The sequence below is a fragment of the Amblyomma mixtum genome, chromosome 3 (genome assembly GCF_055824585.1).
Source record: "Amblyomma mixtum isolate Tamu chromosome 3, ASM5582458v1, whole genome shotgun sequence".
In the NCBI taxonomy this organism is placed as follows: domain Eukaryota; kingdom Metazoa; phylum Arthropoda; class Arachnida; order Ixodida; family Ixodidae; genus Amblyomma; species Amblyomma mixtum.
In genome coordinates, this window is record NC_143014.1 from 374,749,811 (window position 1) to 374,769,433 (window position 19,623).

The following is a 19,623-nucleotide window of genomic DNA, read 5'->3' on the forward strand; positions in this document are numbered from 1 at the left end:
TACATCTGGCATAATTTTTTCTGAAAAATTTACACTTCCAGTTCACCCCATCTCGAACTCTCCCAGTGCCAGGGAGAGAATGTCACTCCAGGAAGAAATTCAACCGAAAAAGTGCTTTTCAAGCTGGAATGGGCGCCCGAGACGAAAGTCCGCCCTGTCTCCATTTTCATCACGAAACACCAGCCGGCAAAGAAGCAATCGCCGAATAAGTGACCAATACATTAAATAGCTTATTTTGCGGTTTGATTTCACCCGAAATCGTGAAGCGGACACACGGGGCGTTGGTGGCCGACAGGAGCGTGTGAAGCTTCTGTCCAAGGTAGACCTTGTTCTGTCTTTCTAGACATTTACAGATAATGAAGGGAAATGGTCATGATAATGTCTTACAGTACCTGTTAACCTAAGATCACAGAAAGAATTAGAGCGAACATATCGTAATATGCTGTTTTGTGCGCGGATAGAAGTCTTACGGAATTCTTTGCGTATCTGACGAGATTACAGCGCCACCCCTAGCAGCCTAAATAATGAGCTATCCGGCAAGCCTAGGCGACGTGGGCGCATCATGGAGGCTCGCGCGTGGATCTCCGTCGTTTGTTTTGGCCAAGTTTTGGCAGCGTTAATCTCCAGTGGGGCTGCCCGGACACTATAGTGCCTAGAATATATTCTGGGCACTATAGTATTACGTCTACGTGAAATTTTTGGAGACAATGTAAAGAAAATCGCGAAATCTCGTCATGTGAAAGGGTTCCGCCCGGCCGATGTGGACGATTTTAGCGCCGGGGAAATTTACAGCGTATTTTGGGTAGGCGACGAAAGAACCAGTGGAGGGTATTACGACGCCAAAGTACTCCACATGTCAGGTAAGCAGAACGGTCCTGAAGACCCTGATGAAAGTTTTTTTTTATCCCTGTGCCATGAACCATTGCTGCAAAACATGTCGGCAGGCATATGCCGCCTCTCTGCTCACATGGGTTTGCTCGGGGCACACGATTCAAAACAAAGGGTGCCCTTTCATGTCCTGTGTCAGCGCTGTTTTCTCTTTCATGTTGTCGAATCTGCACCGACTAGACCAACCACACGTTGTGTGCGTTGTTTCTCGAACATTTTTCGCCCTCTTTCACTTTCTTTTTATCGCTTGTGCGCTCCAAGTGTACTGCATGTTTGATGTACCGAAATCCCGTGCCCATTAATTTGCCGTGGTTTCGGGGAGACGGCAGAATGGTTAGACCTGTTTTATTTTTAATTCTGTGTGCTTACATACACTGTAAAGCTTTGCAGTATTTGCCTATCTGGTGTTGCAGTATTATAAAATACACTGCACAGCAATGTCAGCTATTTATATGCTGCATTCCTTGCACTAATGTTGTCTTCTCAACTTTTCCTTGCTTTTAAAAATGTTAGCTGATCAGTACCACCAGGCTGAACATTAATTATGTGGATGCTTGAGAAAAACACTGCAGCGTGCGAGTGTAATTATGTGGACACTGGACACTTGGTGAAAACACAAGCATATGAGTGCGAGCACTGAGATGTATCAGCATGAGTGTTGTGTGGCCTGGTCGTTACTACGAGAAACAAGTGTTCATTCAAATTTATTTCAACAAATTTATTTCAGAGTCCAAAGAAGATATGGACATGTTCTTAGCAGATAAGGCACAGCGTGCAAAACTGAAGCGGCAGGGGCCACCAGAAAATGTGCGTGTTGGAAACTGCATGTTCCGTTCAGGAATTGTCATGTTGGTAGTATGTATACATGGGTTTCATGCGATGTCATGGGTGCCACAATACAGTCTAACGGAGAGCTTCTGCAGTGCAGATTGGGGCAGGTAATGAAAAATGGATTAGAAAAATTTGCAGGTTTCTGGTATGCATCTAATCTCAAGCATGGCAACAGCTATGATTTCGGTGCAACCAATGTATAAGCAATTTTCATTAATGCCACTGCTGGGCCCTTTGCTATCTCCCTGGTCATTCTGAATATGTTTACTCCTTCTGTATATTTTGTGGAAGTGTTGGCTAGTGTTGAATTATTGAAACATGTGCAAGTCTTAGAGCAAGCAGCATGTTGCCATGCGGGCGCATGTATAATCACAGCCATGGTAAACAGAGCGTGCAGTTGTAGGAAAAGCTTATATGTGCTTATATGAGTGATGTAGTGCATTTTTCTGGTATTTGTTTAGTTCATGCATCTAAACTTGGAAATTCATATGCAAAGAATTGTATGATATAGCGGTTTGCTCTGATGTACCATTTAAGTTGCTGTTGTAAAGAGCGACCAAGTAAGAAGCGGCTTTAGCTCAGAGTCGTGAAGGACTTGACATTGACAATGCCAGCTTCAAAGTCACATCGAAGCACTGCTGAATCTTTTCAAAGAGACCTCTGGACAGGAACTTGCTGCAGGTTCTTAGGCTTAATGCAGTCATATATACAGTCATATGCACTCCTGGCATTGCTATTATTCCTAACATGTATCAGGAGCATGAACTGTCAAGCGCAAAAGCTTGCAGGATCTGCAAAACTGCATTGCTGTGCCATCTGCCATCACAGAGCGTGGTGTTGAGGTTCACATGAGCCTGGATACTATGCTCTGTTATGGCAGATCACGCAGCAATGTTGTTTTGCTTCGCCCCGCCACGTATCACAGATCCTGCAAACTTTTGCGGCCAACAGTACCGTGTTATGGATGAGGAAACGCCTAGTGTACTTGTGGCAAGTGGGTGAATCTCCTTGCAATGGTCAAACAAATGCCAGTATGCTGATTATATACGAAGTGCATGAAGACTTGTGCATGATACACATTTGCTGCATTTATATTGGTTATGCCTATGCTTTAATTCTAGTCAACGAAAAAGGTGAAGAAGTTGAGAATGGCTGCGAAAAGAAGTGCCAATGAGGACATTGTGGCACTCAGAGAAAGCAATGCGCTAAAAGAGGAGCTGGAAGTCCTCAAGAAAGAAAATTCGAAGCTGTGGCAGTTAAACATGAAGCTGCAGGAGCAGCTTCTGAAATGCCTCTCAGCTCCAGGTTAGTCTTGTATGGCAGTATGCCTACTTCTTAATCTGGATACCGCTTGCTACAGCCTGTAAGTTATTACTTTTTTCTTGTAAGCTCCAGTGTGTTAAAAATACACAAGTGCATTATAAAAAGGACTTCTTTTTCGGAAAGCAAGTGTTAAAAATTTCGCATGTTTATTACATTCCGCATTAGTTGTAGAAATGCAGGTTTCCCCTTACTCCATGGCTTTAATGATCCTAACGTCTGCATCACAGTGGAAATGTGAACTTTAGCTGCATATGTTCATGTTCTTAGTGGAGCTTAGATAAATTACCTAAAAAGACCAAAAACAAAAATATGAGAAAGTATGATGAAACAAGAAAAAATGAACTTGCTAAACGGGAAGCCTAAAACAGCAAACGTTTTTGTCAACAGCTGCTGAAGTGACCAATGTGGCTAGCATTGCACTCGTTGAGAATGCCGCTGAAGACACCCCTCCAAGGGCGGTGACACCGTTACCACAACAGTGCCACCCCACCCTGTCACTGGAAGGGCTAACGCTGCTGTCATCTGAAGTACGCAATGCGTGCTTATCAGCTGAGGAAGGTATGGAAAGTCATCAGCAGCACTCCGGAATCATGTCTATTATCTGTGCCCTGCCGCGGTAGCTCAGTGATTACGGCGCTCGGCTGCTGACCCAAAAAACGCAGGTTCGATCCCGGCCGCGGCGGCCGAATTTCGATGGAGGAGAAATTCCAGAGGCCCTTGTACTGTGCGATGTCAGTGCACGTTAAAGAGCCCCAGGTGGTCGAAATTTCCGGAGCCCTCCACTACGGCGTCCCTCATAGCCTGAGTTGCCTTGGGCCCCAGTAAACCCCAGTAAACCAATAAACCATGCTCACTATCTGTAATTGCCAGTGACATTGTTGCAGAGTCCTTAACCTACCACTGGGCACATTTTTTTCAGTTCGCAGCAAGTTTATCGCCCGTTTTTCAAGCTGCAAGGATAACCTAATGACGGAACGAACAGGGAAGGGTGTAGAAATGAGGAGCTCGTTACAGCATAAATAAGAAGGTAGCCAACAGTCATTGAAACCAAAGGAAGCATACGAGAATGTTGCTTTTAAATCACTATTCATGACGCTAATGGGAAATTCATCGGTACGGGCAGCAGCCATGTTGAGAAGGCTTGAAATTAACCTCAGGACAGCGCAGTGCGTGTAACATTAAGAGACAGGAAGAGAGTAATGCGGTAGTATATGGTATGGAGGACAGGTGGTGAATAGTCCATTACTACTTATGAAATAGATTCCAAAAAAAGGTAAACCTTGCAGACGAGATTAGGAAATCTGTGGGCTGTAGGATGGCTGTAGCTGGCCCAATACTAAATTGGGGGTCAGTGGGTAGTGCTTTTAACCTGGTTTGGGCATAGGCAGGATGATGAAGTTCACCACCAGAAATAACTGCATTTTGCTTTTCTTTGTTATGCATTAAACGCATGTACTAAGGGGTAGCTAGCTGTCTTGCCATAAGTATGGATAAAATTGATTCCATATTTCATGTCTGCATAACAAAAGAATAATCTAATTATTTATTTGATATGCTTCGAGACTGAGGGTATTGATTTCAGCGTAAATTGTATGAAATGTTGTTCCTACTGCACTAGTCTGAATTGTGGCTTAATCTCTACTAGGTAAATATCAAGCTTGTGTTGTGCCGTATTGCGTGCAGACATGCCAGCTTTGGAAGGAGGTGAGGCATCTCTGATGTCATCTCCAGAAGTACACCTTCCAGCAGTGCCTGCTGGACCGCCTCCAGCAGAACCACGACCAGTCCAGGGTGTTTGTACTCTGACAGACAGTGGAAAGGTGAAAGCACCTAAATTTCATGTCTTATAAAATGTGACTTTGAGAACTGCTTGCTGTTGCATCAGTGGGGGTAGCATGCACATATATTTATTCACCGGTGTTGAATGTTTAGCAAGTTGATACTTGTCTATACTGGCTATAGCGGCATAAATAAGACGTGGCACCAGCATTCACTTGCATCTGTAAATTTTTATTCAAGAAACACAGATTATAGAATGAAAGAAAAAAAAGAAACAGAAAAAAAAGGTCACCATCCAAATCGAGCAACATTTGTCCTGCTGCGAAAATTTACTAGGCGCTCATGAAACGAATTTCACCTCTACATGTAATTGTTATATCTGCCCTTTTATTCCCTTAGGTAATCTCTGGCGTCGCAGTACAATTAACCAACTCCTATAAATACTTGGGTGTAACCTTAAGCCAAGATCTAAGCTGGAATGCGCATGTCACTAACATTATATCATCAGCTAACAAAACCCTTGGTTTCCTGAAACGTCATTTGCGTCATGCACCGCCAAACGTTAAGCTTCTTGCCTACAAGTCCCTGGTTCGAACAAAACTAGAATATGCATCCCCCATTTGGAGCCCTAACCAAATCTATTTGTTAACATCACTAGAATCGCTACAGAACCGAGCCACTAGATTCATTCATTCATGTTATTCATATGATATCAGCATGTCATCTTTAAAAGCGGAGTTCAGCCTAACAAACCTTGCCTGTCGTCGTCGCATCGCCAGTATGTGTTTATTTCAGAAGTTTTTTTACAGCTCATTGCGTATTCCACCCTACATTAGCCCTCCAGCATGTATTTCACTCCGCCTTGGTCATCCCCTGCAAGTTTCCCGTCCACAGACTCATACCACAACGTTTGCTGCATCATTCTTTCCTCGCTCAGCCAAACACTAGAACGGCCTTCCACACGACGTCGCTGCAACCACCTGTCCATTCTCATTTTTCAATTGTATAACCGCCATATTTAATGAATAACATCTTTGTACACAAAATTTAATTCTATTTGTACCCACCCCTTATGTAATACCCCCTAACTGGGGGTCTTTAAGGTAATAAAGTGAAGTGAAGTGAGGTGAACGGAGTGGATACCAAGAGAAGGCAAGCGTAGCAGGGTGCGGCAGAAAGTTAGGTGGGTGGATGAGATCAAGAAGTTTGCGGGGATACGGTGGCCGCAACTGGCAAAAGGACAGGGTCAATTGGAGAGACATGGGAGAGGCCTTTGCCCTGCAGTGGGCGCAATCAGGCTGATGATGATGCATGTGGGTGTCTTATATTTTGGTGTATGCTTTTCAGCTGTGCACTCTTTCTTAGCATTGTCATGCGTAGTAAACAAGCTAGACGCTTTACAAAATTTGTCTATTAGGCCAGTTGGTTTAGCACACTGAACTTTGAATGCACGAGTAAGGACAGAGAAGTGCTTGTCCCGTTCACTTCTGTCCTTCATCATTACCAGTGCTTTTAAAATTCAGTAAGCTATATGCATTTTATTTTGGTGGTTTAACGACAGGTATATGGGACCAGTTTTGGTCAGGCTTGAACATTCAGATGCTTATTTCTTGCGGCTTGTGCAGTTACTTCACAGGTTCAGTTTGGTCCACAAAGGTAGCCCATGTAGTATTAATGATCACTAAAATTTTTCCATATGATCATGCTTAGTGCTGCTTTTAAAAAGAGCACTGGCAGCTAGCACATCAATGAGATGTTAGGGGTCAGTGCAGGCTGAGCAGTAGAAGAGCCTGTGTTGCAGCCATGTGCCCCACAATGACAGCAAAAGGGGAGGCATGAGGGTGAAGCATGAGAGGCCAGCGTGTCGGAAGGGTAGCTTGTCTTTGAGGGTGGTCTTTCGCATTGCTTAGTCATGTCTTGAGAAGGGCATCTGGTTGCTATAGAAATTTCGTGACCATTCCACTCTACAAGGGGCACCATATCATGTGAAGCACAAACAGCACGGCTTTTTTGTGTGCTGTTCTTTTTTTAGCATTTGTTACTGTGCGCACATACTAATTGGCTATGTCCAGCAAGGTAGAGCCATTTTTCTGAAATTATTTGCCGATAGCATTCCAAACATGAATTGAGATTAGCATTAGCCAGTTGCAAGCACTGCATGCAGTTACCTTTGATACTCCACTGCTGTTAAGAAGTGCCTCTAAATGCCCATCGCACTGTTAATGTCCACGCTTAAGTTCTGCAGTTATTTTCAAGTTTTAAATAATTTTGACCTTGGTGCTGTGGCAAGTGCTAACACTGAGTTTTAAGTCAGAATGCACTCGGTAAACAATGATAATTAGTACATTATGTACGTCCCTTTCAGTTCGGCATGCCATTTTTCTTTTTCGTGCAGGTACACCTGGCCAGTGGCCACGAAATATCGAAAGAGGCGTACGATACTCCCATGGCACTGCCAGAAGATTCACTGTTTGTCAAAAGAGCGGCAACCACATTGTGGTCAACAGAAGTGCTGGCTCAGCGCAGCTTCACAGGAACGCTGTCCAACAGATTCCTGGCAGAGGGTGGGGACAAGGCACCGCAGAAGCCATTGACGGCACTGAAGGTGGAGACAATAAGGGGTAATTATTGTATTCTACTGGGGTTAGCACATGTGCATATTGTCATATTGAATTAACATATGAAAGGAGGCTATCTCGACCTTGGCAATAGCTCATGAGAAGGTAATAATTATCAAACACTATTTGACTCATATTAGAATGGATCAATTCATTGCATGGCTTTTGGTTGTGCATGAGAATTCATGTGCAGTTAGCTACTTGACAGGCACAATGAGAAGCATTTGGTAGAGCTAAGAACTTCCTACAGAGCTGAGCTGCTAGATGAGTGTATGACATGAGCACTCCACATCTGTGGCAACAACCAAAGAACATAACTTGTTTTGTGATGCTAAAATAAGCTGTTGTCACATGACAATGTTGAGCTAAAAAGTTAGGTTCTTAAGAGCTGCGCATTTTTAAAACCTTTAAATGTGCACTGAAGAGGAATCAGAACTCGTCTTTTTGCCACGGGAACGCGATGTACACGTTCAAAGCATTCTTAGAAACTTGTAATTATTGCCCTGTGGCGCTGATTTTCCTCATTTAAATGTGATTAATGTCTGGCTCCCGCCTTTTTTTTAATTCTCCGCAGTCGGGGAGGAGTCAGCCAACGCATGGAGTGCCTTGCTGGCAGTCACATGGCGGCTTTGCTTTCGTTTTTATTTTGCTTTTTTTTTACATTTCCGTGGATAAATAGATCTATTCAGAGACTACATAGCTGCAAATTAGGCCCACAGAAATAAAAATACGCGTGGACTCTGCTTTCGCCAATCACTCCGTATCGCTCCGCCGATGGCAGAGCGGCAAGCCACCACAGGACTGGTTGAAAGATTAGTCGACTCCTCCCACTGTCTGCGGGGGAATTAAAAAAAAGGCAGGAACCGGGTGTTTAATTCGATTTAAACTAGAGAAACCGACTGCACAGGGAGATAATTCGCAGTTTCTAAGAACGTTCGGAATGTGTAGAACGAGTTCCATCAGTAAAAGTTTGAGTTCAGATTCCTCTTTAGTGCACCTTTAATGCAAACGCTGATGGTATCATTCTTATGTATCTTCCTGTCCTTTTTTGTTATTGTTTCATCTTATTGCCTTAGCAAAGGCACTAATTATGGGATGGTTTAGCACAAACATATTCTCAGGAAATGTACGCAGTTCGACCTGTTGTACACTTCGCATGCATAGTAATGCAACTGAGCCCTTACTTGGTGTTCTTTGGCTTTGTGTTCAGGACCATCTCCATGTATGCATCTGCTAGGGCACTGGGCACTGCCTGCATTCTTACAATTGACAAACGCTTTTTTCTGATGACCTTAGTCATTTTTCTGCTTTACACTTGGCGTGAATATTAAGGCGACATGCTCATTTTGATGATGTCGGCAGTGCAAAGTGTCACAGCAGCTGTCGTGCTTGCAGTATTGGCACTCATGGCCTTTGCACATGCACAAGATTTGGCAACATAGCTTTGTGCAACCTTTCTAGAGTGGAGAAAGTGATTTGTTTACATATCTGCTGAGATTTACCCAGAATCAGAACACCTTGTTGCACTATTACTCATATTAGGCAGAAGTGTTCTAGGCTTAATTCTAGGCTCATTTACAACTTTCTTTCGATGTGCTGTGTGGGTGTTTCGCTTAAATTTGCTCACCATTACTGCTGCACTGTTCTGTTGAGATTGCACATGCTTCTACACTTACTAAGAGCAGAAGGAATGGCATTGTGCATCGTCAGAGCTACGGCTTTGTGCCCTAATTGTGTTAGAGGTGTTGAAACATGGACGGTCTCACACCAGGATTTGGCCCTTTTCATGTGTGAATCGAACTATGGGTTCATTTTCTAACCCAATTTTCGCAGCAATGAATGACTCTGCAACATCAACATGGCCCCAAAGCCATACAATTAATTTTTACAAAGAACTAAAGCTGGATGAGGTTGTCCTCTGTGTCCCTTTGATATGATCAGGCGAATGAATTTACTTATCATGTAGCATACTGTTCTTTGTTACAACAAGCCGTGGCGTTACAAGTAGATGCGGCAGTTTTTGTAGTGCTGAGCTAATTGTCAGGCTAAGACTTACTGTATGTACTGGAAATTGGTTCTACAACAACAATTCTGCCGAAGCCGGAATAATAACAAAGCTTGCGCTATTTTTAACTCATATGCATGATTTTCTTTCAGTGTTCTTCAGGCATTATTCCCACAGTCGGGGAGTGACGGACGAAGCAGCCACGAAAGCTGAAAAAAGCATAAGACTGTGGCTATCACAGAAAACTTGCGAACTTCGCCGAAAGAGGCCCGCTGCTTCAAAGAGCTAAGCGAATCAGAATAAATTTTGTTTCTTTTTTCTTTTCTACATGCCCTTGCAATTTCTTTTGGCAATCATACGAATTGAGTATTGGCGTATGCGTGCAAATTTTGTTTCATTTTCTTTCCCTAAAATTTCTATTGGTAAGTGTAAAAATTGAGTGCTGGTGTATGCATGCTGTTATGTGTATCCTAATGCACTGCATCGCTATCAAAGCACATTGAATTTGCGTTTTGCTCACGGCCACTCTGCGTACACACAACTCTTCTCTTTGAGCTCTCCAGTGATAGTGAACAACTGCGCAAGCATTGCAGAAGCTGGTGGTTTAACTGTACTTGTGCAGTTTATATCAGCAACAGTACCAAAGACAGAAGAGGGCAGCTGTCGAGCTCACACTTGCCTCCTCACGTGTGAAGTTGGCGTCTTGTGGAGCCACACCTTGCCTGCTTCGCCCACGTGTGCTTCTTTTCAACCTGTTTTCTCGGTACCAGGTATGCTCGTTATGCTCCACAGCGGGCGGCACATATCGTGAAACAGGCAAATTGTTCCCGAAGGCTCCTAACCCGGTCAGCACGGCACCAAATTAAATCTCATCAGAAAACACCAGACCGGGTCACACCAAAAACATCAGCCCGGGTCACACCAGACCCGGTAACACCAGACCCGGTAACACCAGACCGGGACACACCAGACCGGGTCACACCAGGCCGGGTCACACCAGGCCGGGTCACACCAGAACCCGTGTCTGAATTTCCGGTCTGGTGTAAACACCAGATACGGGCTGGTGTTTTTTCGACTGGGTATTTTCTTCATCCTCCCCCGCAATGAGCTTCAGCTCATTTGTGCTGTATGTGGGACATCTTCGCTTAGGAGTTCGAGAGGGAAAAGGGCCTGCACTGGCCAACCAAGCTCCTATTAGGGTCCCCATCAGCTCCAACCGCGGTAATGACAAGCGCTTTAATGGCGCCACCCTTGTTTTAGCCATCAGAAGGGATACAGTGAAGTTCCCGTCTTCATTTGTTGTCTTAGTGTAAGCAATGGCACCGTAAGCTTTCGGGCTGGCATCACAGAAAATGTGAAGCTCCGGCTGGGCATGCTCTTCTTTCAAGGCGACTTTACGAGGTACGGAAATGTGGCGAAGCTCAGGGAGCTGTTGGCACCAAATGTCCCATCGGTTAAGTACATCTGGAGGCAGTTTCTCATCCCAATCTGTACCTCGCTCCCAAAGGGTCTGAAACAAGATCTTCGTTGTAGTAGAAATTGGTGCGAGGAAACCGAAGGGGTCGAAAATATGCGCAGACGCTTGCAACAAATACCTCTTTGTGTACTGCCGCGATCTCAAAAATTCTATTAGGGTGTTCATCTCAAACACGAAATCGTCTGGGTGAGGCCTCCATTCGACACCCAGGATCTTGGTCATTGTGAGCTCCGGCAAGCTGCCTCGTCCATTCTCATTTTCGGATAACATCGTCGAAAGTTCAATCGAATTCGATCGCCACTTGCGTAGATGCATGCCTGCCTTGTGTACAATGTGCTGCGATTCTTGGCAGGTGCGCTCCGCCTCCTCAACTGAGTCAGCGCCTGTCACCAAATCGTCCACATATAGGTTGTTCTTGAGTATATTCGCTGTGCTCGGATAAACGTCTTGCACTGACTCAATGTGATACCTCAGAGTTGCCGCGAGCAAAAAGGGGCTTGATGTTGCCCCGAAGGGCACTCGTGTCATTCGATACTCCTTTATAGGAGGAAGAGCTTCTGACTGCTTGGGAGGTCGCTCGTACCAGAGAAAGCGCAAGGCGTCGCGGTCACTTTCGACCAGCTGCACTTGGAGGAAAGCCTTTTCTATATCGGCCATGACAGCTATTCTGTTGGTTCGAAACCTGATTAGGATGTCTGAGAGATTTGGGTTAAAATTTGGTCCCGCAGAGAGAACATCATTTAGCGAAAGCTCGCCTCGTGCGCTCGAGGAGGCATCGAAGACCACCCTCAGCTTAGTTGTTTCGCTTGTCGGTCTGACAACGCCTCGATGCGGGAGGTAGTAAATAGGTCCCTTTGGGGACTCACCATTTTCGTCGACCTCCTCAGCGTGGCCAGCAATCACGTATTCTCTCAGCGCTCGGTCGTAAGCTTGCATGTCGCCGTCGTTTCTTATCAACTTTGTTGTCAACGACCGAAGTCTCTGCGCAGCTATGGCCTTGTTATCCGCCAAATCTGAGGCATTTTCTTTCCAGGGCAGAGAGACCTGATAACGGCCATTTCTGTAGGTGACGCTTTCTTGAAAGCTTCGAAGAACTTCGTCTCCCTTCTCTGTGGTTTCTGTGTCAACGATTCCAAGATGTTCCAATTCCCAAAATGACTTCAGCTGCTTGGAGAGGTCGTCGTTTTCTTGCTCAGTGGTCACCAACACGCGCATGACTCCGGTGGTTGTCAAACAGGTCGTCGCTGTGTTTCTTGCCACTCTACCCTGCAGCGTCCACCCAAAGATGGTCTCCACGGCGACAAGCTTGTCGTTGACCCGCTTGACACTTCCAGTGGCAACGTCCCAGTAATGATCAGCTCCAATCAGGAGAGAAACTCCGGTGTTATGTCGATGGTCATCCGGGGCCAGGTCAGCGAGTTGGAGCCCTTGGTCTGCAGCCAGTCTGGTAGCGGAGGCGTCAGGTGGTGGCAGGAAGTCCCCGGAAATCTCTGGAACCTCGAGGGCCTCGATTCTTATTACGTGGTCGTCATGTCGGCTTCGCAGACACAACTCGACTCTGTTGTATGTTGTGACGTTTGGCGTAGTGGTCCCAAAGGTGTGAATGGCGAGACGTTCTTCTCCCACCACTTGAAGTTTGAGACGCCGGGATACCTCTCGCTTTACGAAAGTTCTCTGGCTGCCACCGTCGAGCAGAATCCTCACCAAGGCGCGCTTCTGTTTCGATTCCGCCCATGCTTGTGCTGTATGTAGGAGCACGCTGGGCGTGCAGCCAGTCTGTGCCACCTGTAACGATGACTGCACGACAACCTCGTGAGGTGAAGAACCGTTTCTTGAAAGGGGTGGTGTCGACTTGCTGAGATCGCAGACGCCAGTAGCGTGCCGGGCGGAGCATTTCGCGCACTTGAGCCACTTTGCTGTTCGGCAATCTGCTGCTCGATGATTCATTTTCGTGCATTTAAAGCATCGTCTTTCTTTGGCCAGGATCTCTCTCTTGGCTTCTGGCGCAACGGAGGCCACGCAGTCTGCCGTAACGTGGTCTTCTGCCCCACAAAATGAGCATTGTGACTCGCTGCCCTTTACAGCGAACACGGCTGCAGATGGTGGCTTCCCCTTAATGCTTGGCTCCCTCGGTTTAACATCCCTGTTCAGTGACTGTCGGCTGCTGCACTGTGCTCGTTCTCTGCTCTCCACTTCCATTCTCAAGAAATCGAGAAAGTCTTGGAGCTCGTCTTGCGGAACGGTTGAAGTGGCAGCCTTCCTTCGGTAGTATTCGAGGCTAAGTTGATCTGGGATGCTCTTCCGAAGGACAGTTAGCAACAACACGCCGTACGTGCTTGATGTCACGCCCAGTGCCTCGAGGCTTCGGACTCCCGACTGTACCTCATCATAAAGGGTCCTGAGCCTTTCTGTGTCATGGAGGTCGTTTACCGGGCGAACACCGAGCAAGCGAGACATGTGTTCTTCGATGATGACGTCTTCTCTCGCAAATTTTTCTGTAAGGGTCGTGATGGCAATTCCGTAATTTTCATTGCTTATGGATAACCCTTCGATAGCCGCTGCCGCCTTCCCTGTTAGATAACTTGTCAGGTACTGAAATTTATCGATTGATGAAAGAGAGCCATTTTTGTGGATTGTTGAGTCGAATTGATTCCAAAACTTCTGCCATGATCTCAGGTCTCCATTAAACTTGGCGATTTCCAACTTCGGAAGTTTGGTTGTTGCCGATGGAAGCTGGCTCGTAGTAACGCTGGCGTGAACTGACGGCTGAGAACTAGGCTCGGAAGGGTTCCCCGTTACTGATGGAGTTCTTGACCGGTCTTCGTAAGAAGTTTGGTTTCGTAGGGCTCTTTTTATTCTAGTTTTCGTGATGCTAATCTTCTCGCTGTAAGCAGATACGGCGGATAATTCTGCGTCGAGTTCCTGTAGGTCAATTTTCTTCTCAATGCTGTCGTTAACCGATTTTAGCTCTTCTGCTTGCTCGATAAGGAGGTCAAATTGTTCTTCAAGCTTACCGCTTTGTGCTTCAGGCTCTTGTAGGAGGGCGGTGGCTGCTGCGATGATCTTTTCGATGGCTTGACGTAGCGCGGCTTGCTTCTTTTGGAGTCGTTCCATGGCGTCTTTGATGGCAGTTGACTAAGTTCCCCGGTTTCGGCACCAAATGTTGATTATTATCAACTCTGTTTCTTTGACACTTAGGTCACTGTCTCACAAATGCAGTTAGCGCCACAAAGTTAAAAACGACTGAGCTGCACTAGTGTTCTTATACTGCGCGTACACTCGTTCGGGCGGCGGGGGGCCGCGCACGCAGGAGCCTCCAAAGAACGATGCTCACTCGATGGGTTCCGTTTTGAGACTGGGAGTTTATTTGCAATAGAGTCAGAGCACTTGAAGGAAAAAAACAAAACACACACAGAGGGAAAAGAGGGTGAAGGAAAGCGGGGGGGGGGGGGGCGCACTTAAAAGAGGCCACCTGCAGTTTCGGCCCGGCCGGGCTCGTGACCTTGAGGCGCAGTGTCGTCTTGCGGCTCCGATGCGCGAACCTCGTAGTTTCCTGGAAGCCGGCATGCTCCCCTGTTTTCTGCCCTCCGCGCTCCGGAACTCGGGGACCATCTCCTATTTTCTTCAGAGCCTAACTATGGTCGTCACAGGACAAAAACAATAATGACTAAACAACGAATTTTTGAGACACACTCTGCGTGAACACGCTAGCAAGAAATTTTGCAGGATAATTTTTAATTTATGCTTAAGAACTAACACCACATTAGTAGCACAAAGTGGAATTTAATTTACTAAACTTGCCTCGTACCAAATGGTTCATTTTTAGTTTAGTCCGCTATGTCGGACACTCAGTAAACATGTTCAATGCGACAAAAGCAAATTAATGTGATATTGAAAACAGTTAATGTATTATTTTGTTTTAATATCATAACTCGTATCCCTAAATTGCGAGCTAGGTTTTGTTCAAGTAAAGATTCACAGGTTTTAGCATCTCTTTCACATGGGCGTCAAAACAACATTTTTGATCAGTTTTTTTTGCTTGCGATTTTTTGCGAAATACGCTGAACGCAAGAAACTGAGGACACCTTTGCTTTTTAAAAAGAAATCTAACTGTTTATCATAGTCGCTTCGAATTCATGCAGTATAAGATTCGAAACAGCGATTTCAAAACCACGCAAAAACACTCGTTTGACAGCCCAGAGTAATGACCATTTTTGATTGAGAGGCAACTTGGGCAAAAGCTTTACCAAGAAATTGCGGATCTTCTATTGTGCCTGCAAGTGCGGATGAGGAGGAGGAGGAATAAGAGGAGGAATAAGAGGAAAGGCAGGAAGGTTAAACGAAGAATAATTGGTTTGCTACCCTACAGGGGGGAAGGGGGTGAGTGGATAAAAAAAGAAAAGGAAAGGAGAGTACCAAGAAATTGAAGTCATGGAAAGTCAGCGTTCGTTAAGTCACAGCCTATCATGCAGGTCAGAAGTTCGCAATAAGCGAAGCAGTGCCTTGGAGGCCTTCACCGCCGACGATCGCCGCGGCCAGTGGCCGAGAATCTTCATTACCGTCAGTGGGCGTGGATCCAGACGCTCCATAGCACGGCTGGGAGAGTGCCTTTCGGCGCTGTAGTCAGGGCGGTCACAAATAATGTGGGATATAGTCTCGTGATACCCGCAGACGGCACATGCAGTGCTATCAGCCATTTCGATTAAGAAAGAGTAATCGATGGTCATAGCTACACCCAGCCACAGGCGACACAGTAAAGTTTCTTCACGTAATGGTAGGCTGGATGGAAGCCGGAGCTTCAGATCTGGGTCCATGGATTTTAAACGTGAATTGGCAAATTGGCCAGAATTCCATGCGGCAATTGTGATGTCCCGCGCAAGTGCCCGAAGCCTGCCCGCTGCGTCTGATCTTGAAAGGGGGATCGAAACAAAATCGCTGTCCTGGTGGTGGAAGCCAAAAAGAAAGAGTACAGAAGTATTACAAATATTGTTACCGACTGGTCTGCAGTGGAAAATTGATTAAGCGGTTCTGATTCCTGTCGTGCATAAGCGGTAAATGACAAACGTATTTCCGAATGCATCCGATCTCATGTCACATGAATTCAAACCCGCTGTTAGACAAAGTAGTGAATGTTTGGTGGATTCATCTCACCTAAGAAGAAAAATGTAGTTTTTACCATTCGGCCACATTTGCAATGCGCACGACGTCAAGCAAGACATTTCGCAATGAGAATAGGTGCACAGAAGTCGTCCTCGTGCTTTGGCTGGTTCTCTTTTCCTGCCGGAAAAATAAACGCGCATGCAGTCAAAGCAACATATACCCCCAAAACGACGTTAACTTCAGACGTATATCAAGAGGAAAGAATTTTAGTACTTAAAAATAATATCTTGCAGACCAGAGTACGAACCGCGTCGGAGCTCTCCTAACCTATGAGAAGTGCATTTTCCCTTTCACAGACTATGAACGAAGCCTGCTCGAGTGTGCATGCTTTTTCGTCGCGCTGGTTGTGTGCTTTTGCGCCGCCGTGGCAGCCAAGGCAAGACCCATCGAGTCAAGGATGTGTCAGGGTGATGTATAGCGCTATTCCATGAAGTAGCGCAATGCGACGCGGGACGTTTTTTGAAGCGAAAAGCTTCACTAGACTAAACACCGGGTCTGCCCCGGTCAAAAAATCCTTCAAAGTTCCTTCAGGGAGCCAACAGGATTCTTGACTGTCACCTCTACATGCACCTGAAGGTCCTGAAGGAATCTGCATGGATGCTCTGTTTGCAATGGCGCGACTCTGACGGGGCTGAAGGCATCTCCATTAGCAGCTGTGGTTGTACCGGCACGACTCTGAAGTTGCTGAAGGGATCTCCGTCAGCACCTCTGTTTGTACAGGCACGACTCTGACGGTGCTGAAGGCATCTCCGTCAGCAGCTCTGTTTGCACCGGCGCGTCTCTGAAGGTGCTGAACGGATCTCCGTCAGCGCGTCTGTTTGTACCGGCACGACTCTGACGGTGCTGAAGGCATCTCCATTAGCAGCTCTGTTTACCGGCGTGACTCTGACGGTCCTGCAGAAATCTGCATGCAGCTGCTCTGTCTGCGGGCGACGTTAGCTTCGACCGTCACCGGTATAGCTGCGAATCGCTTCGGGAAAGTTATAATACTGGCAAGAAGCTTAACTGTACGTTTTAATCGGTTTGTGTAGCACACATATCTTGTAGTACCAGCACAACCGCTCACCGGTGGAGATTTATTTGGCCAGAAAGCAGCTTACGAAATTAGCGGGGACATATCTGAAACACACGTACGTATGCTCAAACACATACAATATTCGTGCAAATTGCATGATTCTTGCAAGCACGCATTAAGTATATGTGAGCTGCGCGCCCTTCCGATAGTGCCTGAAAATTCTTTGCACGGAGGCCATGAATCGCTGTAGAGCTCGCGCTCTCGATCATATGCTTAGCTCTCAAGGATCATCCGACCGGCTTCACTCGATCCTGGCTCATTTTCGCCAAAACTGTACACATATCATATATCAATATTGGACGGTAAACATTGTCTCGTAGTGAACTTGACAACTGATGCGTACCAACCAAGCGGTTCGCATAACTGAAGTACTTCTGCGTTTCGTGCGAAGCATATATATGGCCACCCATGCAAAGACGGCCGGCCGCTATTCGGCTTTGCTGACTTTTCTTCACTCGTCCTCGGCGCAGACGATTCCAGGCGCACGGCATAAACTACGGCCAGGTGAAAAAAAATGTGTGTTAGCTGCGCAGTTAATTTTAATCTAGGGAGAACCATCAATTGAGGAGAATGAATTTTTAAAAGGTGCTGCACAATTAATTCTAGCTTAACGCGTTTGTGCGCGTTGCGCGCAAAAAGTAGAGCAAATGTGGTATCGGTACGTACGTCGATCATACTTCATACTCAAAACTGATTAGGTTCGACCTTTCCGCTATGCATATGCTGCGCACCGCGTGCAGTGAACCCGCCCGCTATCAGGGCAGATTTGCCTATCTGATAGCCAGTGCACGTACGCATGTTTGTGTGCGGCATACACCGGCCAGGAACTGCGCCAGTCGGAATTAACTTTTTCTACTACGCATAGCCTTCCCTCGATCCTCGATCATCCTTTCAGCAAGGTGGAGACGCTGCATGCATGCTGGATCGTCCAGAGCTTCCTCGATCGGGCAACGAAACCAGTGCCCATATTCTACGCCGGGGCTCGTGCCCGCACCAATTTTCGTAGTCACGAGGAATTCATACGCCAGCGCACCTTTCAGTCAGGGATTAAGGTGACTGAACGCAGCGCACAGCGCTATAAGCGCGGCAAAGACGTGCAGCGGATTGCTCGCGCTGAACGACAGCGCAAATATTTTTTTTTCCATGGCGCGACGTTTCTGTTTAAATAATTTTCACCAAGCAGGAAAGCGCCCTGCACTTGCATTGACTGTTGAAGCCAAGCGCAGTGAGTACACTGAAGTCCCCTCGAGGCATCTGTGTTGTCATGAAAAGCCGCTCAACTCATGTGCGGGTCTCCGTCAGTCTTTATCTCCCACATTCCCCTCCCTACGCAGAGTAGCATGCCAGCGATATTGAAACGCCGGCTAAATTCTCTGTATTTCATTAAAGAGTCTCTCTCTGGCGATGTGTATCGTTGAAAACATTAAACTCGCAAACCTAGCACCGCGATGTCAAGTGAACATATTCCTTGACGCTGGATTCATGATCTCTATGCAGTTAATTCCCAGCCCCCTGTATGTCACACTAAGTGAATGGGGATTAACCATCACATCACACCAACTGGCCAGCTCCACTGGCTGGAGAACCTTCTTTGAAAGGCATTTGCGTAAAAATTCTTCGTATCACTGTAGGGTATACGGCAACTTAATTGACAGCAGTAACAGAATTTTGGTTCCCGGAACACACCCATGGAACATGTAACGCTGCATCAAAAATAAGTGCAGCCAGTTTTGAGGCTTTGAGGTTTTGAGGATTGTTCTCGCAATCACTATCCGAAGGTACCATTCCAGACGATTGGGAAGTGGGGAAGGTCGTTCCCGTCCACAAATCAGGTAGTACTGATTCACCTCTTAATTATCGCCCCGTTTCATTAACAAGTGTACCGTGCAAAATCATGGAACATGTCCTTTACTCTCAAATCATGCAATTTTTGGATTCAAATAATTTCTTCCATCCATCACAGCATGGATTTCGCAAGGAGTTCTCCTGCGAAACTCAACTAGCCATTTTTCTACATGGTATTCACGCCAACCTTGATACTAACCTGCAAACTGACTCCATATTCCTAGATTTCGCTAAGTCATTCGACAAAGTACCTCATCAACGCTTGCTTCTTAAACTCTCCCAGTTGAAGTATACATCCGAACATAATTGCATGGATTAAAGCTTTCCTCACGCATCGCTCTCAGTCCGTCGTCATTAATAACCAACTTTCCAACCCGCTTCCAGTAACCTCTGGCGTCCCACAGGGTTCTGTTCTCGGTCCTTTGTTATTCCTCATATGCATTAATGATTTACCCCAGCATGTCTCTTGTCACATCCGCTTATTCGCCAATGATTGCGTCATTTATCGCTCAGTGACTAACCATTCTGACCAAGAATCCCCTCAGGCAGACCTGCACCATGTGCAAGACTGGTGCTCCCAGTGGATGATGATGCTCAACTCTAACAAATGCAAGTGCATGTC

At 46.2% G+C, this 19,623-nt stretch overlaps 1 protein-coding gene across 1 annotated transcript; it reads left to right on the plus strand.

The window, feature by feature from the left end:
- Positions 1-583: 583 nt before the first annotated feature.
- LOC149356813 (uncharacterized) lies at positions 584-10,330 on the plus strand. The gene is made up of 7 exons (XM_089584335.1): positions 584-860; positions 1,616-1,695; positions 2,841-3,024; positions 3,430-3,600; positions 4,726-4,862; positions 7,217-7,442; positions 9,597-10,330. The coding sequence occupies exons 1-7, from the start codon at positions 854-856 to the stop codon at positions 9,731-9,733; spliced, it is 942 nt and encodes a 313-aa protein (XP_089440461.1). The 5' UTR covers positions 584-853; the 3' UTR covers positions 9,734-10,330.
- Positions 10,331-19,623: the final 9,293 nt, after the last annotated feature.

What these genes read in the sequence shown, in the direction of transcription:
- LOC149356813 (XM_089584335.1), top strand. An exon ending in GGCAGGGGCCACCAGAAAAT is followed by an intron (nt 1,696 to 2,840) that starts GTGCGTGTTGGA and finishes CTTTAATTCTAG; the next exon opens with TCAACGAAAAAGGTGAAGAA. An exon ending in CTCTGACAGACAGTGGAAAG is followed by an intron (nt 4,863 to 7,216) that starts GTGAAAGCACCT and finishes TTTTTCGTGCAG; the next exon opens with GTACACCTGGCCAGTGGCCA.